General features: G+C 42.3%; 1 protein-coding gene and 1 long non-coding RNA gene across 2 annotated transcripts in view; both read left to right on the top strand.

Moving 5' to 3' along the window:
- helz2a (helicase with zinc finger 2a) overlaps positions 1 to 22,053 on the top strand; it is a 68,245-nt gene extending 46,192 nt beyond the window's left edge. Inside the window, exons 14-20 of the mRNA XM_060062205.1 lie at positions 1,405 to 1,536; positions 1,616 to 1,808; positions 17,621 to 17,767; positions 17,933 to 18,142; positions 19,228 to 19,384; positions 19,601 to 19,768; positions 20,011 to 22,053. Of these exons, the coding sequence (XP_059918188.1) occupies positions 1,405 to 1,536; positions 1,616 to 1,808; positions 17,621 to 17,767; positions 17,933 to 18,142; positions 19,228 to 19,384; positions 19,601 to 19,768; positions 20,011 to 20,120 (1,117 nt within the window). The 3' untranslated portion in view covers positions 20,121 to 22,053. The remainder of the gene's footprint in view (positions 1 to 1,404; positions 1,537 to 1,615; positions 1,809 to 17,620; positions 17,768 to 17,932; positions 18,143 to 19,227; positions 19,385 to 19,600; positions 19,769 to 20,010) is intronic.
- On the top strand, positions 5,771 to 7,722 carry LOC132465520 (uncharacterized). Its single transcript, XR_009527604.1, has 2 exons — positions 5,771 to 6,134; positions 7,617 to 7,722. It is a non-coding gene; the product is annotated as an uncharacterized LOC132465520 (long non-coding RNA).
- Positions 22,054 to 23,968: the final 1,915 nt, after the last annotated feature.

Raw genomic sequence — 23,968 nt, forward strand, 5'->3', positions numbered from 1 at the left:
TTATGTATAAATATTTATTAAACCGTGACTCTTTATCTTAAGGCTTATCGAGTGATTCCATAACAATATCAACACAGGTTATTTTGTTCGCGAACAAATTCCCTGGCTGAATGGCTGGAAATTAGACATCATCCGAATAAGGGAGCTACTCTATGTTACGATCTGACCTACCGCGTTCGCTATTACCTAAGTTTGACCCTACGTGCTGTGCTTAACATGAGTATTGTTCCTAATCTTTCCCTGGGTGAGTGCAATCTAACCTATCTAGGGGGTAAGGTGCGAGGTACTCACCACAGGTCCACAGCCACCGTAGGCGAACAGCTCCGCCGCACCGGCACCTAGTCTGCAGGGGACCAGCACGCGCCTTGATCCAGTCTTTTAATTCACAGTGTATATATATATATATTAGAGCTGTCAAGCGATTACAATATTTAATCGTGATTAATCGCATTAATGTCATAGTTAACTCGCGATTAATCGCAAATTCTTTTCTAAATATCCCTTGATTTTTTTGTCCCATAATTCTTCTCATTTTAATTCTCTTAACAACATGGTGAAGTGCATCGGCTTGCCTTGTGCAAATGATTTTTTATTGATAACAACATTGGCATATACTGATCAAAACAGGACGATACAAAAAAAGAGCCTATAGTGCAATTAAACAACTGCTTTGAACAAATTTCATTTGAACATAGCAGTCAGGCTACTGCTTCTTTGTTTTGAGTTCTGCTGCTTTGTTTTAAATTTTTTTAAATAAAATAATTGTGTTAACCGCGCGATAATTTTTTTTAACACCGTTAAAATTGGTTTGCGTTAACGCCGTTAATAACGCGTTTAACTGACAGCTCTAATATATATATATATATATATATATATATATATATATATATATATCCCAAAAGTGTTCTCTCATTGAAGTTGCCGAGCAATGTGTGTCCATCGGGTTACACTCTTTCACCCCGAATCTCATTTCCAGACCCTCCACAACTCTGAGTCTCTTGCCCACACAGCTGTTGCTACATTACCTGTGATGAGCACCTCAACACTGCCTCCTCTGTGTGACGTCAGTACTGACCCTAACCCTAAGCACACGCTACCCTACCGTAACACTATAAATCTGTTCCAGGTCGTAGCTGTGCACGTGAATATTGAAAGTCACTAGAATGGCTGGAAAGGTTATCTGAGGAATTTAACGGAAACTATGCTTGTAAGAGGCGTTTTTTACATGTTAGGTACAAACTATTATAGGTTGCACATGCTTGTTAATGTGTAACTACACTGTAACAAGGATTCTGCCATCTAAAGTGTAAATAACGTAAATTATATATATATAATTATGTATATAATTGAATGAATAAGTTAGTACAAATCTGCATGATTCATCTAGTGTGGTTTGATCTACAGGAGCATCACCCTGCATCACCTCATGCGAGAGGACCACAACCCCTTTTCAGCAAAAATAAAAGAGTTTGACCAAAGAATAAAACGTGCCCTTCAGAAAGAGGCAGAGGAACTGACCGATGCTGAGGTGGATGAGTAAGTAGGACTCCATAGTACGATTGATGACCTAGAGTTTGTATTGAAGTTTTACTTTATGGATCTTGCTTTCTTTTAGTTACAAAGACCATCTCAAAAAGGCTCGGGAACATGAGTTTAAACGACATGACATCATAATCTGCACTTGCACAGCCTCCTCCTCGACGGGAATGACAAAAGCAGTCAGCGCCCGTCAGATCGTCATCGATGAATGTGCAATGGCCACCGAACCACAGGCCCTCATTCCGTTGGTTTGCAACAAACCAGAAAAGGTTTGTGCGTTTCTTTGATGTTGTGTACAAGGTTAAAATTTAGCGTTTTATATATATGACACAGCTTGCTTTCCATCCAAAGTGCCACTGGCTCGAATTGACAGGCCAATTCGAGCAAATTCTGTCCACATACTATTAATTGGACCCATAAAAATACACATGATGACCTCTTAAAGTCTGAAGCCCATGTGAACAACAAGGAACAACTCCCTGTTACCAGAGCATGCCTCCCCTTAGAAAAAAATACTTTCTAGTGAGGCATTGCGAACAGGGTGGAGCTTTGCGGGAAAATGGGAGCAGCCTCCGACAAACTCACCTGCCCTGTGTGTTTTACAAACAGATAACTGATAACTTGTCCGCATGTATACTATTCAAAAACGACAAGATATCGTGGTGAAATATCGCGACACTTGCAGCAGCTGTCTGCCTCTCCGTCTAGCACATAATCGTTCCATGGTTCCAAATAGTGCAATGTTGTGCGCATCATCAAAAATGAAGTGTTTACTCACAAAAGTATCTTTGATGATACAATTATTTAAAAGAAAACATTTTGGTGGTCCTTTCCTCTAACATGTCCTCTCTCTACAGTCTGGTCCTATCCTCTTTCATGTAGTCTCTCTTCAGCCTGGTCATATTCTCTAACAAAAAAAGTAATCTACATTTAGGGTATTAAGCAGAAGCTTTAATCCAAGGCGATTTAGAATAAGTACATTTGACAGGTGAATGAAAAAATATTCATGACTGTCAGTACAGTAAGGATTGTCATAAAACCAAATACCAAGCACTAACAATTGTGTTAACACATTCCCCGTAAACAACAAAGATAGCTAGGGTAAGATGCAAAACAATGCTAACTAGCATTTTTTAAGTGCAAGGACGTCCAACATACAAGAAGTGCGTACATTAAATGCCAGGACGTACAACATACATTAAGTATGTAAGAGGGGCAGTGGGGGATAAGGGGGTTGGCTATGCAGAGTCTAAGTGAACTCTGAACAAGTGAGTGGTGTGTCTTTTGCGGAAGCTGGTGAGGGACTCTGCGGTCCTGACATCGGCAGGGAGCTCGTTCCACCACTGCTGTGCCAAAACAGAGAAGAGTTGAGACTTTGATGAACGACTATTGCTTGCTCATAGCAATGGCGGAACCAGGCATCCAGCTGAGGTAGTTGAGCAGATCACTCGAGCTGGGGTGTTTTGCCTGTCAACTGCTTGGATGTGGTCAGGGGCAGTTCCTTTGACCGCCTTGTAGGCCAGTACCATCATCTTGAATCTGAAGCGAGCTACTACAGGAAGCAGGTGGAGGTCAAGGAAAATGATGGTCACATGGGAGAATTCTGCAAGGTTGAACATGAGGTGTGCTGCAGAGATGTCGAAGCAGGCGATGACGAGCGCTTGGAGCAGGAGCTGGGGTGCTTCCCCCGTGAGGAAGGGCCGGATAATTGATGGTCCAGTACAACACTGAGTTTTCTCGCAGAATGTCCTCGTCAGTGACCAGCAGGGCCGGCCCTGACCAATTTGGCGCCCTAGGCAAGATTTTTGTTGGCGCCCCCTACCCCGTTGGATCGCACAGTAAATTCGACTACCAATGTTCATAAACTCAGAGAAGCTACAAAGCTTTGTCTTTGAGACTCTTTGATTTTAGATAGAAAATGAAACACACGAAACGTATTACAAACCAAGTAACAAGCAATGAATCACTCATACAATAAGTATGCACAAAATACTGCAAAGAAATGCATGATGTTTACTAAAGGCATTCATAAGCAAAATAATAGAGTTCAGATTCAAATTATTGTAAATACAATTAAATGTAGTATGGTTTATCTAATTTGGTTCTAACCAGAGATTAAACAAGCACTCAACTGAAGTGTAAAAAAAATACAAAATTAGGGCTGTGCAGAGGTAGACGGGACAGCAGCACCTGATGCTGTGTCACTGGGGGTGGTACTGAAATATTTTAAAAGTGCATCTGAAAGGAGAAGAGAAGTATATGTGACGACTGCATGTTACATTTTAATAAAAAAACAGATGCTTGGTGTGCTATACATGAGACTAATATAGACTAATGAAAATGTGATGAGATTCATTCAACTTTATTGTCATTGCAATGCAATTCAGTCTCACCACAGTGCAAAAAACAATAAAGTGCAGTGAAATGAATGTATATATAGCCTATGAATGATATGTGAAAGCTAAGGTGTGAAATATTAACATTAATTCACTTTAACTGCACACTCTTGACCCCGCCCCCCTCACAGAGGGCAGGTACAGAGCAACGAGCCAGGCAGGCACCCAGAAAAAAGGCTTCTCCATTATTTAATAGCCTTTGCTATGACTTTATGTTGCTGTGGGCTTAAATAATATTTCGAAATAATAGTAGTAATGGCACTGAAAAAAAAAAGTAGTATTATATATATATATATGTATATATATATGTATATATATATATATAATTTTTTTTTTTTCTCCCCCCGTTTTCGGCGCCCCGCGCGGATGACGGCGCCCCAAGCATTTGCCTATACTGCCTATGCCTAGGGCCGGCTCTGGTGACCAGTAAGTCCACGTGAAGGCAATCTTTCTCTGGCACAAGCTCACACTGAATATACAGACCTACTTTATGGCAATTCCACCAACCATTGCTATTTGACCTATGGGTGTCATTCTGATATTGAGGCAAATCATGATCACTGTCCTATAGCGTCCATTTTTTGTGAGTCTCAAGGGGTGTGTTCGAAACCGCCTTCTTGCTTACTGCTTACTACCTACTAAATATTTGGCTTACTTCTCGAATCCTTAAATAATGATTGAGTAATCCATTTGAGTAATCGACGTTCAGAAGACCCCCCCTCATCGTCATCCTCATCGTCATCCGCTTATCCGGGGTCGGGTCGCGGGGGGAGCAGCTCAAGCAGGGGGCCCCAGACTTCCCTTTCCCGGGCCACATTGACCAGCTCTGACGGGGGGATCCCGAGGCGTTCCCAGGCCAGTGTTGAGATATAATCTCTCCACCTAGTCCTGGGTCTTCCCCGAGGTCTCCTCCCCACTGGACGTGCTTGAAACACCTCCCAAGGAAGGCGCCCAGTGGGCATCCTTACCAGATGCCCGAACCACCTCAGCTGACTCCTTTCTAAGTAAAGGAGCAGCGGCTCTAATCCGAGTTCCTCACGGATGGCTGAGCTTCTCACCCTATCCCTAAGGGAGACGCCAGCCACCCTTCTGAGAAAACTCATCTCGGCCGCTTGTACCCGCGATCTCGTCCTTTCGGTCATCACCCAGCCCTCATGACCATAGGTGAGGATAGGAACGAAGATCGACCGGTAGATCGAGAGCTTTGCCTTGCGGCTCAGCTCTCTTTTCGTTACAACGGTGCGGTAAAGCGAACGCAATACCGCCCCCGCTGCTCCGATTCTCCGGCCAATCTCACGCTCCATAGTACCCTCACTCGCGAACAAGACCCCGAGGTACTTGAACTCCTTCACTTGGGCTAAGGACTCATTTCCTACCCGGAGTAAGAGCAACCTGTTCAGAAGACCGTCCTTACTTAACCACCTCAGATGACGTGAATCAAATGACGTGTCAATAACCTACCGACCGGGCGCCGTTAATAAACATTATAAATAAATATATAAACGTCACATTTAACGTCACAGTACACCTTCAACCTAAGGATTTGCGGTGATATGTTAAAACAATTGTTAAACAATTATTAAAAGCACTGCTGCTGCGGCTCCCCGTTTAGCGCCATTGCTTCCACTGTTCTTTTGAATAGACGCAGTGCATTCTGGGGCAGTTTAGTACGTCTAGTAAGCTAGCGATGCTTACTCAAAATCTTTCCGGAAGTAGAAGACATTCGGATACTACTCGCTTACCTAAACTCGCTTACTAAGTTCTCGCTTACTCAATTTGACGTCATAGTTAGTAGGAGTAGTAAGCAAGTACGCGGTTTCGAACACACCCAAGGTCTATTTGCCATGGCGGCGCGCACAGACGCAGCGGCTCACAGCTCTCCCTACTTGTGCCTTTTTTCGTGTGTTGTACGTTTGTTTACTTTTTCTACTGAACGCTAGGGCTGGGCGATATGACGATATATATCGTGTGATGATATAAAAATGTCTATCGTTTCATATTATCCTCTATCGTTATATCGTCTTTTCGCAAATCACACTCTTTACGGTAATATTTTACGTCATTTGGACGACGCTTTACATTCTTGCAAACGGCACTTGAACGCAACACAAACAAACATGGAGGAGAGTGAACGTGACAATTCTGAATAGGAGAAGGACTCCCACTACCAGCCAAGACAAAGTGAGCTCGTACCTTAAAGTGGAAAGGAAGCAATCAAATAAAACATGTCTATAGCACTAGTTAAATATTTAAATATACCATAAATACAAATAAAGTCGGAAATATGTCCCGTTATTCAGAATGAAGCACAAACACGTTGCATTAATTACAATGTTTTCAGCCTGTGCGCCGCCATCTCTGTTTTCAGAATACGATGACGTCACGAGAATGGTTGGTATTAACATTCTATGTTGTTTACATAGCGGCTCATAGCCTCACAGGTAGCTTACTGCCTCAACAAAATGGATATGGACGAATGGGATAGACCCACCAATGAGGGCAGGCATCCAATTGCCTATGCTTTTGAGCCAGTAAGAGAAGTCTGAGTTTTAGTGCCCCCAACAGAGCCTGACTATGGAGGAGAAATAGATGAAGGAGAGAGAGATGTATCTGAGCGTACAGGAAACAATCGGTGGTGCTTGTGTGGGGTTTGTGTCCCTATGTCCACTGACATGGAGAGTGTATGCTGCCATGAAATGAACCTGGGACATCTCATCAAAAATATCAGATGTATCACGTCCAATCCGACGTGCCAAATGCTGTCATTAGAGCGAGACGTGTTGGAGGTTGCAATGCTGTCGCTGAGGGACATCCGAGCCGAAACACTGGAGCGCCCAATAAACAGCAGGTAACTAACAGTCTTGATAGGTTGTGCGGAGGGAGTAAGGGGACTACACTGATCACCTGAGACCTCTCGTTCCTCTGCCTGGCAAGCACGTTTCTGCGCTCTTTCGCTGCGCATAAGAGCAGCGCCCGGGTCCGATCTGACGGGTATGTCCGTGTCTCCAGCACTATATCCACTAAAATTAAAAATAGTTGGCACAGCATCTGGCTTCAGGCGATTGGTGGGACGGCGAACAAATCTCCCATCTTCAGAAAAAGCTCCCTCTTCGATGTAATCAGCCTCTATAAAGTGGTCGCTACATACTCTCTGCCCTGGTCCCATTGGGGGGCTGAGGCGTTTCAATGCAGCTAACCATCTTCGGAGCACTTCAGGCTTCTTGACGGGAATTACATGGAAATGAACTATTCTACCGCTCTCCTTTAACCGATAAAATTCGTTTGAACAGCCAGGGGCAATACAAAAGGACCCCCCTGTTCTTCTTCCAATATCCGACATGTTTATTTTAAAGAGCCAACCATAGATATATATGGAGCCAACCATTCTGATGATGTAGCGCCTGCGTTTTTAAAACATGGTTGCGCCCTAGAGGCGAAAGTCGTTATAAACATGTCATTTTACGGTGAAACTACTTGAATTTCAGTATTGATGAAAATCCATGTGTTTCCAAAAATGAAAAAACAAACAAAAAATTGACACAGTTCTCAGTGCTTCATTTCCACTTTAAAGAGGGGCTACGAAATAGCTCTTTCCATGTGGTCATTTTATATAAACTACCGTAATTTTCTGACTTTTATAAGACGCGTCCTTTTTTTATTTTTTTTATAACGGTGCGGCAGAGGACAGCTGATTTGGAACGCAACAACAGCTGTTCGCTTTCACGGGGAAAAACTAAGGAACTTCAACCTACTTAGGCCTACTAATTAACTTTCAAAAGCTATTAAATCTTCAACAAAATATGCAGATACTGTCAAAATCGGTTCCAGGGAGTATATAGGGATTATTAATGTTGTTTTTGATGGTGTTTTTTTCTGGAATGAGTATTCGAATATTCGCTCGGAAAAACCAACGAGTATTCGAAGCCTGAAAAATTGCATTTGGGCCAGCCCTAATGGTAATTAAACATTAAAACACCTGTGGTTTATAGTCCAGTGCGGCTTATGTACACATCATTCAATTTAGCTGCTGCGGCTTATACTCCGGTGCTCCTTATAGTGCGGAAAATACGGTATTTATTCATTGAATTTACAGAAAATGTGCTATATCGTGATATATATCGTTATCGGGATATGAATGACCTATATCGGGATATGATATTTTGGTCATATCGCCCAGCCCTACTGAACGCTACAGTCGTCTGGACTTACTGAATATCGGTTTATAAAGCAAACCTTTAAAAAGCGCCCGTCAATTTATCACATTTATCTTTTCGGTTTTCCGGTAAATCGGTTGCAAATTGGTTGCCATGGTGGCGCACACAGCGTTTACTTTCTCTGCTAAACACTACAGTCGTCTGGATTTACTGGATATCGGTTTCCAACTGAAGATGACCATCTCCAGTGACTTTCATCGAACTCACAACATTCCTGGCGAGATAGCGAGACCAGCGGGATCTGCGTGGATTGTTATCGGGTCTGGCAGGCGACGCAGACGGCGAAGTGAGAGAAAACAAAGACGGGGCTGCAGGGCTTGGCTACTGGCTAGGCTAAGGAAACAGCCTCTCAAACCTCTGCTGCCGAGCCTCTACCTTACAAATGCCTGATCCCTGGTAAACAAAATGGACGATTTGGAAATAGAGCTGGCTGGAAATCGCTATGTCCGCGAATGCTGCGTGCTCATCATCACAGAGACATTGCTACATACACAAATCCCTGTTACCACGGTGCAACTAGCAGGACGCACGCTACACAGATGGGATAGGAACAGTGACTCCGGAAAGAACAGAGGAGGAGGGCTCTGCATCTACGTGAATGAAGGTTGATGTAACAACAGCACTATTCTGGACAAACACTGTTCTCCTGACCTGGAGTTCATGTCGCTGAGATGCAGACCCTTCTTTCTACTTAGAGAACTAGCTGCTCTTGTCGTCACTGCAGTCTACATTCCACCGGACGCTAATGTAAACACGGCTCTCTCTCTGCTGCATAATGCCATCAATAACCACCAGCGCGCCCACCCCAATGGCGCCCACATTATTGCAGGGGACTTCAATAAAGCAAATCTGAAGACTGTTCTACCAAATTTCTATCAATTTGTAAAATGCCCAACAAGAGGAGAAAACACTCTGGATCATGTGTATTCCAGCATCAAGCGTGCATACAGAACCGTATCCCTCCCCCATCTGGGCCGGTCAGACCACCTCTCCCTGCTCCTCACCCCCGCATACACCCCCCTCTGTCGACAAACAAAGCCCACAAAGAAGACCATTACCATCTGGCCTGAGGATGCCCTCCCCCGACTGCAGGACTGCTTTGAACAAACACAGTGGGAAGTCTTCCAGGCAAGGCAAGGCAACTTTATTTATATAGCACTTTTCATACACAAGGCAGACTCAAAGTGCTTCACATATAAACATTGTCATACAACAAAATAAAATAATAGATAAGTAAAAGAAAACATATGCAAAGAAATGGGTAAAATAGAAAGTTAAAAAGGCATTTTAGTATTAAAAAAGAAAATAAGGCAAAGTTAAAAAAGCTTTTTAGAAAGTGCAATGTATTTAAGATTTAGAAGAAAGCTAAAGCAAACATAAAAGTCTTCAGACTTGTTTTTAAAGGTGCTCAGAGTTGGGGCAAGTCTTAAATCCTCTGGGAGTTTATTCCAGCTATTTGTTGCATCGTAACTAAATCCTGCTTTCCCATTTTTCGTGTTTACTCTGGGGATAATTAACAGATTGGTCTCAGAGGATCTTAGTGGTCTAGAAGGCTTATGTAGTGGAAGCATATCAGTTAAATATTTTGGGCCTAAACCATGTAGGGATTTATAGGTTAGCAACATGATTTTAAAATCAACTCACTGACCTACAGGAAGCACAGAACTCTAGCAGCAGCATTCTGAACAAGCTAAAGCTACCTCAGAGTTTGTTTTAGGAGACCTGTAAGGAGACCATTGCAGTAATCAAGCTTACTAGTGATAAAGGCATGTACAAGTTATTGTAACTCTTCGGTGGACATGAGCCCTCTAAGTCTTGCTACATTTTTAAGATAATATGCCGATTGTGTAACTGAATTGATGTGACTGTCGAAATGTAAATCTGAATCCATGATAACCCCTAGATTTCTGGCTTTGATTGAGGTTTTCAGGGACAGGGAGTGAAGGTTGGGTTACTTTAAGCCTTTCCGTTTTAGAACCAAATACAATTATATCTGTTTTGTCCTCATTTAGTTAAAGGAAATTTCGGCACATCCATTCTTTCACTTGCTCAATGCACTGGCACAGCAGATCTATGGGCCGATGGTCATTTGGTGATAGCGAGACATAGATTTGCGTGTCAGCAATGATGGTCAATATTGTTATTTTGCATGATTTGCCCTAGTGGGAGCATGTAGATGTTGAATAAAGAGGGTCCTAAGATCGAACCTTGTGGGACTCCACATGTCACTTTGGTTGATTCTGATACAAAGTCGCCAATGGAAAACAAAGTAGTTCTTATTTTATAGGTAGGACCTGAACCAATTTAAGACTGTGCCTGAAAGCCCCACCCAGTTTTGTTACCTGTCCAGAAGTAATGTATGGTCTACAGTGTTGAATGCAGCACTGAGGTCAAGTAGCATTGGTATTGAGGTTTTGCCAGAGTCTGTGTTAAAATGGATGTCGCTCTTTAATAAGGGCGGTCTCAGTGCTGAGCAGGGGTCGAAATCCTGATTGAAAGGTGTCATAGCAACCAGTTGAAAACTTTCTCAATGATTATACTTATGAAGGGTAGATTTGATATTGGTCTGTAGTTGTTTATAATAGAGGCATCTAGGCTCCGCTTTTTTAAAAGGGGTTTAATAACTGCAGTTTTCAAAGCTTTTGGGAAATTGCTTGACTGGAGAGAGTTGTTAACTATCTGCAATATTTCTACTGCTAGGTAGTCGAAAACATTCTTAAAGAGGTTGGTAGGTAATGCATCAAGGAAACAGGTGGATGGCTTTAGTTGTGTCACAGTTTCCACAAGATTTTGAGAGTCTATAACATTAAAGCATGCCATCCTTGCCATAGTCCAACAGTTTTGTTTGAATTGGTGATATTGATGGCGCGTCTGATGCCTTTTATCAGTCAATTTTATCAGTATAAAAAGCTGCAAACTCATTGCATTTCTGCGTGGAATGGAGATCAGGTGGAATTTGTGTTCGGGGGTTGGTCAGTCTGTCAACAGTTGCAAATAGGGTTTTTGCATTATTAGTGTTGGTTTTAATGATATTGGAGAAAAATGTTTCTCTAGCACTTTTTAAGTCTAAATTGTAGGCACGGAGCCTCACTTTATAGATATCAAGGTGAATATGAAGTTTTGTTTTACGCCAGATGCGTTCAACCTTCCTGCATTCTTTTTTTCTGTGCTTTTACATAAGCAGCTTTTCTCCAGGGTGCCTTTTTCTTTCCAGAAGTCGTTTTAACCTTATAAGGTGCAGTGACATCTATGACTTTCAAAATGTACAAATTAAAGTTTTCTACAAGATCATCAGCAGAACATGGGTTGAGAGGTGGAAGCAAGGAGATGGCCTTCTAAAAAGTACATTAGAATCTTCATTGATATACCGTTTTTTGACAGTATTTGATTTTGTCTGTGTGTCGGGAATAAAAGATATGTTAAAGAAAACACAAAAGTGGTCAGACAAGGAAGGATCAGTCACAGAGAGATCAGAAACATTGAGGCCCTTTGTGATAACCAGGTCTAAAGTTTGCTCCTTACAATGAGTAGCCTCTTTCACATGTTGAGACGGTTCAAATGTGTCCAAAATGGTAAAAAGTTTTTTTGCACATGTAACGGGTCCCAGGTGGGATCGCCGTGGACAGATTATAGATAACTGAAACAAAGAGAAAAGAATGCTGACACGGGAGACGTGACTTGTCTTTTCAGATCCTCATTAGTTATATTTATTCATTTAAATTTACTGAAGGTTACTGTTTATCTTCACATTGTCCATACATTTTAAACTCAGCATCATATTACTGCATATGTTGTCTAATTAGACATATTTTCCATGTTCTTAAAACAAACCAAAATACACAAAAACTACTCTTAATTCAAAACACACCTTTTCTCACAGTGTTCTTTCATCTCTTTTGTCTCTGATACAATAAACAGTTTGTACAAAGTGCATCTTTAATGCTCTTAAAACCCATTAGGTTTTACTGGACTAGTATTTTTAACAGTACCTACCTTGTAAACTATATCAAACATTTTCTTATTACTGAACTTCAAATAACTTTTCTTAACCCGTTTTTAGCAGTATCTTTAAAGTGCTTTACAACAATCCAGTGACGAAACTTTGATTTCAGAGGTGGGGGGGACACAAATATTTTTTATAAAACTCTTCAGTTCACTGTGTTTTCTAGTAGTTCTTCTAGTTTTCTGTTGCTACTTTTAAGTTTACTGTTCCCTTTTTTGTATATCACAGGTGGGGAGAAATTGAATAAAATGTCCATAATTCAGTGTAAGTAGTCAAGTGATCAAATTTATTTAAAATGAATGTAACACAGAACCACTGTCATTTTAGGCAGTTATAGTAGTTTCTCGTCTTGTTAAGCCTTACAGGATGATCGTGGCAATTAAGGTGTGAAAGGGTGTATATTTATAATTACACGGTTTGTCTGATAACACTGTATTTGTTATCTCTTTGTTTCTTTCACACAGTGGCGAGGTTAACAGATCCACCAGCCTCAGTTAGTATATTTGCGGCTTCTCAGCTACATGAAGCTTCCAGCAGGTCTAAACGAAAGCAAACTGGCTTCAGCTCGAGCGGCCGTTTCCGCTTGGTCCTAGTGCCTGACGAGTCTCTGTTTACCATAGCGTAACATGGTTTCCGGACGGTGAAAACTGCAGGGGACCAGAACGGCCTTTTGAAAAAGCGCAGGGGACATGTCCCCTGTGTCCCCCCCCCAAATTACGTCCGTGCAACAATCAATAAACATTTTAACACTTTACAAAATGTCAAGAAGTAAGCCACGTGTGGTGTAATTACAATAAAACAAAAAAGGTAGAGACGAGCATGGTCTGTACTAGCTTAAAGCTACTTGCTTAACGGTAACCCTACATGCCCACTACCTCCGTCAGTCAACGGACGTGGGAAGGCGTGGCTGACTGATGGGGGAGTAGTCTTTGCAGAGGCATCCGTCAGCCAATCAAATCGCTTCGCCGGGTTCTTCCCGCTACTTCCTGCTTGTTGCGATGCAAGATGACCCGCTTTCCCGCTTTCCAGTATCGTCAGAGCCCGAGTCGCGTCACAGTGCTTAAATTTGCATACGCGATCTGATTGGATGACGGATCCGTCGCTGCCGAAAAAGTTGAAAATTTTTCAACTTCTTGACTGAGCCGAAGGCTCCAACGGAACGGACGGATCCACAATGCATTGCGCGTCCGTCCCCATTCAAAGTCAATGGGGATCAGTCAACGGACGGAGGTAGTGGGCACGGGGCGTCAGACTTCAAACGGCGCCGCCATTACAAATCTCTCGGCGAGCGTCGGACCTTACTAGCTACACATGTACTCATTTTCACACTCATACTTTACTAAAACATTTCACTACACATTCTCCAATCACTAACATCAAATTGTTTTACATTTTAAACACATAACCCACCTGAAAGTAAAGAGAAAAGAATGCTGACACGGGAGACGTGACTTGTCTTTTCAGATCCTCATTAGTTATGAGGATCTCACGGGGATTCAGGCAAACCACAATATTACTGTGCCTCCTACTGGCAGGATAGTGCACTTGCATTGTGAAAATGTAAAACTATAAAAGATATTGCTCATACAAAATAAGATCAATTTAGTAGGAAATAAAGTGTCTTAATAATATAAAATGGTGTAGTATATAAAAACTTAATATACACAAATGTGGGCACACATTAGTGGGCATCACACACACTTGTCATTCAAATCATCAGTATGAAAATTGAAGTCACCAGTTCTAACTAGAAAGTCAAATTCTGTGGAGATGCTAGACAATAATTCTGAGAAGTCATCGAAAAAGTACATGGGTGGCCTGTAAATAATTAATAGGAGAACTCTGGGGGAGCATTTCAATACAGCACTAAAGGTATTTGAATGATGGAAAATCACCAAACAACATCTGTTTCCCCTGAAATACATTGTTAAATACAGCAGCAACCATCCACCTCTTTTTCCAGATCTACATGCATCAAAAACGTTATAGTTGGGAGGAGCTATCTCTATCAGAACGGTTGTTATTTTGTTCCAGCCATGTTTCAGTTAAAAACATAAAATCCAGTTTAGAAGCGGCAATAAAATCATTAACTAAAAATGTATTGTTATTAAGAGACCTAACATTAAGTAGAGCCATCCTGATGGTGTTGTTGATAGGCTTTAAGGTTGTTTTTGGTTTGGAGGCCATAGATATGAGATTTCTGAGGTTAGCAGTGTGTCTAAGTTTCCCTTTGTTTACTCTCTTAGGGGTTAAAGCATGAATGCAAAAGTTGCCCTGTTTTGTCACAGGCAACCTTTGGTTCAGCAGATTATGTGAAACTTCCTTCATACTGTGTCTACGGCTGAACCCTTTTTTGTCTCAGTAATACTCAGGACTACTATCAGTACAGGGGGGGGGCTGGGGCGCCATCCTCTTGGGTGTTATCAGCCTGTGGCCATGACGTGGCGATGCTATCATTGACACAGATGCAAGTTTGATGCCAACATATTCCAGTTTCTTAAATTCAGCTGGAAAATCGCAAAGGGAGGAGACATTGGGGCTGGGGTTGTTGTTGTGGCTATGGGAGAGATGAGGCTGGACGTCATCGTCGATGGGGGAATGCAGAGGAGGGGGGTGGCCGTTCCTTGCCAAGCCAGCATCAGCGATGGGGGAAGGCACATTGTTGATGGCGTCGGGCGGGCTGTTCTCTCTTCAAGGTCTGTGGGCTGTCTGCTATCTGTGTGTCAGATAGTGGCAGAGTAGATGTGTGGGGGAGGCTTTAGTCTCGCTTCTTCTCAACCTGTGCTCTGACTGTGGCCTGTGCGTCAGACTATGGAGATTTGTGGGAAAGCGAGAAGAGAAGATTGTCCCTTCACAGTGTTGAGCCTAACCTGTTTGGGTGTAGGCCATCTGCTCTGAAAAGATATTTGCGCCCCCAGAATAAGTTGAAATTGTCAATAAAGCCCCTTCCTCTTTCATTGCAGACTCTGGAAAGCCATGTATTCAGTGCAAGTAGATGACTGAATCTGTTTATTCCCCTGTCAACTGCTGGTATGGGTCCACTGATGAATGACTTAATGTGTATTTTGTCCAGTGTATCCAATAGATCAGTGTAATCCCTCTTCAGATGTTCTGACTGTTCTCTTTGAATATCATTAAATCCTGCATGCACAATAATCCGTGAGATTTTGGGGTTTTCCAATATGATTGTGGCTAGTTTCTGGTTGATATCACTACCCATTCTATATGGGAAGTTGCATGTTTTGATCTTCTTACCGGTTATATCCTTGATGGTAGAGTCTCCTATAATCAGACTGGTTCATCTGCTTTCTGTGAGATGGACCCTTGTTGGCTTGAGGTGACGTGGCAGACGCATGCGCAGCCCGCCTCCGTGGCGACTGGTTCTTGTTCCATCTCTGTCCGTACCGTCCGTCCGGACACATTTTGGGTCTCAGGGGTGCACAGGTGGCCGACGCATGCGCAGCTCGCCTCCATGGCGACTGTTTCTTGTTCCTTCTCTGTCCGCACCGTCCGTCCGGATGCATCTCGGGGCTCAGGGGTGCACGGGTGGCCGACGCATGCGCAGCTCGCCTCCATGGCGACTGGTTCTTGTTCCGTCTCTGTCCGGACTGTCCGTCCGGACGCATCTCGGGGCTCAAGGGTGCATGGGTGGCAGCCGCGTTCGTGGACTCTTGAAGTGGCAGGAACCGGTTCTTCAGTGGCAGGGTTAACTTCAGTGACGGGCTAATCCGGCTGATACATGCAACTTTAGCTTTGGGTAGCTTAGCATTTGGCGTTGAGTGAACATGTTGATTCACTTTGGAATGTTGTCTTAGCGCCGACTCTGTGCCAGTGAGACGCAGCTGGAACTGTCTCTCTCTTGTCCAGCTTCGGGAAGGATACAGTGTAGCTTTGATCATCTTGTTGTGTATTTGTCTGAGTTAGCTCAGCAAACTCACCCATCGGCATTGTATCCTGGAGGAGTCCTTTGCATTTTTCTAATGCTGCTAGTCTCGTTTCAAATAAAGCCACTGTCTGTTGCAGTTTTAGTGCAGTCTGTGCATTTCCCAGTCTCCGTGCCTGAGATATCCGAGTACAGAGGCATGTTGGCGATAGGAAAGTCCAAGGCTTTTTCTGCGGTCTGATCCGGGAGTCATAAAAAGTGCCAAAATGTATTGTTGAATCGAGCGATGGAGGACGACGGAAACAAACTATATATTGTTAAGTATTATGATCATGAAATAAAGTAGTTTTTTCCAATGCCTAGCGGAGCTTCGGGAAACATGACCCCTCTCTCTCTGCCTCTTATCGCCTTCTACCATGAAGACCTGGCTACATTCGGAGACACAGTACTGTCTTACATCAAGTACTGCATTGGGAATGTCACTGTGGAAAAGTGCATCCGGGTGTTCCCAAACCAGAAACCATGACAAGCCAGGTCTGCACGTTCCTCTGGGCCCGTGACTCATCCTTCAGATCAGGTGACAGAGCATTGTACAGTGCCGCTTGCGCCGACCTAGGTGGGCCAAAGTAGAATACAAGAGGAGGATAGAGGAACAGCTCAACAACCCCCGGCAGGTGTGGCAGAGCATACAGACCATAACCAATTACAGAGGCTGTGCTGTGACACCCGGAGACTCAGATGCGGCATTGGCAGAGGAGCTGAACAGCTTCTTTGCCCGCTTTGAGTCTCAAACACAGCGCTCAGCCACATCACTCCAACCACCACTACAACCCCCATCAGCCTCCAGCACCCCCCCACTCACACTTGAGGTACAGGACGTGAGGCGGGTGCTCAGTGCAGTTAACCCCAGGAAGGCTGCAGGCCCAGATGGAGTACCAGGGAAGGTGCTCAAGGCATGTGCCAACCAGCTATCACAGGTCTTCACTGACATTTTCAACCTGTCTCTGGAAGATGCCGTCATCCCATCCTGCTTGAAATCTGCCACAATCATCCCAATCCCTAAAAAGTCACCCACTACCAGCCTCAATGACTTCCGCCCCGTAGCACTCACCCCAGTCATCACCAAGTGCTTTGAGAAACTGGTTTTGAGACACATCAAAGCCTGTCTCCCCCCCACCCTGGACACACACCAGTTTGCATACTGGACTAACAGATCCACCGACGACGCAATAGCCATCGCTCTCCACTCAGCGCTGAGTCACCTGGAGAAAGAGATGGTTCAAATTAGCATTACCAACTGCAGTGCTAAACACACACGTTCTTAGTTTATGTTCTCACCAGCAGCAGGATAACATGCAACAACCTTCTTCAAGACAAATGTACAATTGAACTGTTCCTATTCATTAATAACTTGTCTATCTAAATGTACTGATTCGGGCACGGATACAAGTGTCTTTCATTCTTAAATTCCTTCAAAAACGTCTGCATGCAAATATTCCTTAACAGCATCTTCATGGAATTCATTTACTTGCCTGAAGAAAAATACATTTAAAATCAATGCTTCTCATGTATTTGTTTATCCCAGGTCGTTTTTCTCGGTGACCACAAACAATTACGACCTATAATCAACAATAGGCTTGTGGGAAATTTGGGAATGTCGACGTCTCTGTTTGAACGTTACTGTACTACGCAGAGCGAGATAGTAATCATGCTCGTCACTCAGTACAGAATGGTGAGTAATCATGCATATCAATCACAATAGATTGAGATATAATGCAAGTGTACCTTCATGTTAAATCGTATGTAGTGAAAAAAGTAACAATGTTATATCTAGGATTATGATATTATGTATAAATGTTTTTAAACATTAATCAATTGTCTCTATGCACCTTCTAAGCATGAAGAAATATGCCAGTTCCCATCCGAAGCATATTATGAAAATCGTCTCATCACTGCAGTGATGCCGCCAAAGAGTGTTCTGCTCATCGACAAGAAGCCAAAGACAATTGTTTTTGGACACATCAACGGAAAGGAAATCAGTCTGGTTGTGAGCACAAAAAAAGGGAATCAGAACTCCAAAGCAAATGTTGCAGAGCAAGAGAAAGTGGTAAAGTGTTTATTTTTTAATAGTACCCAGGGGACATTTCATAGATTATTTATATTCTGTGTGATAGGAGTCAAGGGTAACACTCAGAGTAAAGTTAACGCCAGATCAGTAGACCAAGGCACACCGTTCCTCAGCCAGGAACTGTGAAGGCTTGATTCCACCGGACGCGTTACGGCAACGTTACGGCAGCGGCACGTCTTGGCCGCGGTCACCGCAGCAGATAGGTTCCACTCTAATCAATGAGACCATTTCCACCGGGCGCGGCTGCGGAACGTCTCAGCAACGTCCCAGGAGCGGCTCGCCGTGCCGCAGCGCTATCATTCCGTAGCATTTCTATTTTTGCCGCAAGCCGTTGTTGAACCGCGTCAATTTCAACAGAGCAGATCGATCAGGGCAGGAAGTGAAAAAGTAAAAGCCATAGAGCATTCCGGTCAATTTTCAAAATAAAACACAATAAATAAAACACCAACATTATTACGTCATGACCGGTGGCACCAGGTCAGCAGTCAATCAATCAAAGGGTCTCAAATTAACCTTTTTATAAGAACAATGTCAGAAAGGACAAAGCCTGGCATTTAATTGCAGTCGTTTTTGGAGTGGAAGGTGAGTACATTAGGTTGAGGATTATCGCGGGATCTCGTGATCTCGCGTGAATACGGCTGGCTCGCAAGGCAGAGTTGCGCTGCTGTAACGCGCCCGGTGGAAATGCAAGCAGGGCAAAGTCGCGGCCAAGACGTGCCGCAGCCGTAACGTTGCCGTAACGCGTCCGGTGGAATCCCCGGGTTACACTCTCTAATTTGGCTTTACAAAGGCAAACAGAACTTCTAGAGTGAAAGGATGAGACAGGATCTGAAAACGATTGCCAGTTACTTTGTCAATATTGTAAATCAAGCTCTATTTTCTTGAGATTGATTTACTTGAATCATACTCTTAGGTCACATTAGTGCCATAATGACACCTCAACATGATATATAATGTATTTGTGCAGCACAAAAGGTTTCAGTTTTTTGTTCTATAGCAACCAGATTCTTAAATAATCCTTTGATTCGCTAACGGGTCTGTGTATCCGTTTGTTGCTTCAAAAGGTGGAAATTGCTGAAAGTCTGGTGAAGAAAGCCAAGGTGGAGCAGGAAAGTATTGTGATTCTGTCACCTTACAATTCCCAAGTGTGGGGAATAAAAAATCTTCTGCAAAAGAAGAAACTGAGCAGAATCCTGGTTTCCACCATCTCCAAAAGCCAAGGTGAGAGGCTACTTGGAGCTTCTGCTGCTCCTCCCTTATAATCCCACACCTCATGACAGCATGCGCTCATTTAAATCTAAAGTACAAACTACTTTGGTGTTGGTAAAATACAGATGTGGTTGAGTTAAACAGCAGCATGGGGCCTGGCGCTGAAGCACCTAACTGGCTGAACATCAAAGTATGAGTCAGGGAACTGGTTGTTGTTGTATTTTCCAGGAAGTGAATGGCGTTATGTCATCTTATCCACCGTGCGGTCTCTGCCAACTGAGGAGATTCGAAACGATGCAGGCCGAGAGTGGCGATCAAAACATGTGGGCTTTGTGGGCGATCAAAACCAGATAAATGTTGGCATCACCAGGGCCAAAGAGGGGTTGTGCATCATCGGTGAGAAGGAACCCCAGCACCTTATCTTTGTTTGTGCGTGCATGTGTTTGTGAACGTGGGTATGTTTGTGCATGCATTGGTTTGTGCTAGCGTACAGGTGTGTTGGTTTGTGGATGGGTTTGTGCTTGCTTGCACGTGTTTGTTTATGCGTGCGTATGTGTTTGTGTTGATTTCTATAGAGACCACCTTTTTACAGGTTTGAGGCTAATATTGTAACTAGAGACCCTTCTCTTAAAATGCAGGAAACCAAGAGTTGCTGGATTGCAGTCCAGCATGGAGGAAACTCCTCAAAAACTACAATGCAAAGAATTCTGTCACCACAGCAGAACGTATTTCTGTTGCAGCGAAATAGCTGCTTGCTTGTTCTATGACCAGTCTTACTTCAAGCATCCTCAAAAGGATGCCCCAAGATTCTGTGAATCAGAGTTTGCCTTTCTTACCCAGATTCAGACGAGTTGTTTCATTTCAAATTCATCAATCCCTTACAGCACACTCATTGTGCTTGCTTTGAGGGTAAAACACGCTGAATATCCTTCCAAAGAATACCAATGTCTTCCAAATAGTCGCTTGTTAAAAATGAGTGCCGGTAACTAAAACAAGATTGTAGTTTGTCTTCAAACATAAATAATTCAGAACTATTTTTGGCCCTGTTATTATGAGGCTGGCCTTTAATGCGTCTGGCAGGAAGACAAGCTAAGACGCCCCATCCGGACACCAACGTCCTTAGACAAAGGATTTAAATCAAAGGGTAGAAATGTAGAAATGCCAGGGTAGAAATGCATTTGTTAAAATGTTCTACTGAAACCTCAATCTTGTCACTCACAAATGCATTTCTCTCAGAATCTGGACAAATACTGCTGCTATAAAACAGGAAACCGTCTCCCCCTAGAAGTTTGGCGATAGCATCGTCGAATGTCTGGAGCCAGCAGCTGATAATATAATTGGATCGCAGGTAGCCCAATATCAGTGACGAAAAATAGCGATGAACTAAATGTGTGTTTGTAGACAAACTACAATCTGGTTGTGATGTTAATGGCACTCGTTTTTATTCAGAACACATTGGAAATCATTGGATATATATCTTTTGGATATATAACACTGTATAACACTGCAAGTCAATGGATTGAGAAAATTATAATTTAGCAAACTGCCCTTCTGGAAGTCAAAGGATGAATATTTAATAAAACAACTCATCTGAATCAGGGTAAGATGCCAATGCCAATTATCAGATATCTCGACGTATCCCTTTAATTTTTACTAAATTACCTGCTAGGTTTTCCTCATTAAAGCAACTTGTATATAGTTAAAGCGAAGAATTTTTGGGTTTCTTCTTAAATAATAGGACAATAATGCATTTGAATATACATAGTAGTGTTTAACGGACCACTTAATGGTGGATGATTTCGAGTTTTATATGCTGATTATTGGAAATGTTTTTATTACTACAATTTTAAGATAATTTTTTTTTTTTTCTGTGTTTATTTCTGTGTACAAAAATATTTTGTTACAAAATTAGCTTGACTGGACGTCTTTGAGCTGTGAATTGTTTTCAATGGGACCACTTATTACATTAAAACATATAGCAATATTTGTATTTTCTTTCTATGCAGACAATTCATTAGTAACTTTTTTTTTAATATTTTTTTTTACATTTAACCTATACTTTAGTAAGACAAATTAAGTCTTAATTATTAATGATCCTGGCACATGTTGCATACTATTGTGTATTTCCAGAGGAGCATAATTAATACTGTGCATTTTTTCATCCATATTAATTACTTTGATTATTTTTGTTTATATATCTCTGCTTATGGTTTTGAAGACTATTTAGGAATCATGCCTCAGTAAATTGACATTATTTTTACGTTTTTATGTTACGTTTTTATGTTATGTTTATTTCTGTAAACAAAAAATATTTTGTTCCAAAGTTAGCTTGACTGGACGTGTTTGAGCTGAGAATTCATGTTTTCAATGAGACCACTTATTACATTGAAAAATATGGCAATATTTGTATTTTCTTTCTATGCAAACAATTCATTTGTAACTTTTTTCTTTAAATATATTTTTACATTTAACCTATACTTTAGTAAGACAAATTAAGTCTTAATTATCAATGATCATGGCACATGTTGCATACTATTGTGTATTTCCAGAGGAGAATATTTAATACTGTACGCATTTTTCATCCATATTAATTACTTTTATTATTTTTGTTGATATATCTCTGCTTATGGTTGTGAAGACTTTTTAGGAATCATGCCTCAATAAAATGAATTGTCATCATAGCGATTGTTACTTTAACTGGATATTAATTGACTATTTTTGACAGGTTCACTTTTAGTACGACATTTGCAGGACATTTGTTTCCCTTGACCCATATCTGCTTACAACAATATAAATAATTAATCCAATGGCTGTTTTTCACCAGGCATCATTTATCATTGCATGCCCTTGTACAGTCCTTAATCCTTCTGTCTTTTCTCTCTTGAAGACAATGGGCCCTATTTTAACGGTCTGAAACGATAGTTACGTATTGTAACTCTAGATGAGTATAGGAGCAGCCTTTTAAGGCTATCGCTATTGGGTTATCCCTAGACGTGAGCCGTAGCACTGAAAAATTTGTAATCCCCGCCCACCATCAGCGTGGGCCTCAATAGAGCCCGTAAGTCGCCATTGCTCATGGGACCTATGAGACCGAAAATAATTAATGGGAGTCAATGGAGAGAAAGTAATTATTTTCTGATCCCAGTCTTTATATGCCCCGGATTACACATATGTTGTTTGTGGATTTAAATGATAATTTTTCATTCAAAGAAAACTATAATTTAGCAGGTAGGAGTTTGATACGGTTAGTTTTTGTGTGGGGGCTTTGTGGACTACAACTCCCGCTGCTCTTGACACGTATGATATACGTCAACATCACTCGCAAACAGTTTGCGAGTGGTGGTGACTCCTTCACTTGGGCTAAAGACTAATTTCCTACCTGGAGTAAGCAATCCACCGGTTTTCTGCTAAGAGTCATGGCCTCAGATTTAGCGGTGCTGATCCTCATCCCAGCCACTTCACACTCGGCCGCCAGCCGATCCAGTGAGTGCTGAAGGTCACAGGCCGATGATCCAATGAGGACCACATCATCTGCAAAAAGCAGTGACGAGATCCTCAGACCACCGAACTGCAGCCCCTCCCCACCACGACTACGCCTCGATATCCTGTCCATGTATATCACAAACAGGATTGGTGACAAGGCGCAGCCCTGGCACATACCAGCACCCACTGAGAACGAAACTGACTGGCTGCCGAGGACGTGTCGCGGCAATTTCTCTATCAGAGTTTGCGTCTAAGACAGATGAGATATTTTGATGCAAAAAAGCACACAATACTGTTGACAATTAATGATCATATATATTTGTAATAAAAGTACGAACAAAGATACATCACAACATGCATCAACAAACAACATAACAGGCAAACATTACAATAATCTGAGGCCTCAGATGGGAGTTCTCCGTGCGTGGTACTTCATATACTAAAGGCACGCTTGGAAAAAGTCCACCGAGTGCTTGAAGCGATGAGTTTTTATTCCCCTGGGTTGGGCTCTGGAGGAGGTGTGTCCCCCAATAATCTTTACAATTGAAGCTCCCCCGATGCCATTTGAGGGGTCGGCAGCCGTGCCATGTAACCCTCTGGCTTCGTTGACGCTAGCCAGGGGGTCGTGGAACAGGCCCATACATCAAAGCATTGCTTGAAAGCTGATTTGCAACACACGAAAAGATAGGAAGAGGCAGGCAATAAAACGCATCACACGACCCTAGAAGGTTCACACTTTAGATGACCCATAAGGAGAGGAGAAGGCAGGCAGCCAGGCAATATATGCATCACACAAAATAGTAAGTTCATAGATAGACCAAAAACGTAACAACATGTAGATTTTCCATCACAATCCCCCCTTTGATTATTTATAATCACAAAATAATGCAACCTTTAGGATTAAAATGATCACTTATTCACAACATGCATATGTTCATAATCTACTATGTCCGACCATGGCCTCCAAGTACAGGTATTTATACCACCGTTCGCTTTTACAGAAGGTAGCATAAAATCACCTAACATCACAATCAAGTCATCTGTTTCCATATATTCAAAAGTCATAAAAATAAAAACAGAAAAAAAAAACTAAAACAAAGAAACAAGGCTACC

Source organism: Gadus macrocephalus, chromosome 1 (genome assembly GCF_031168955.1).
Source record: "Gadus macrocephalus chromosome 1, ASM3116895v1".
NCBI classification, from domain to species: Eukaryota; Metazoa; Chordata; class Actinopteri; order Gadiformes; family Gadidae; genus Gadus; species Gadus macrocephalus.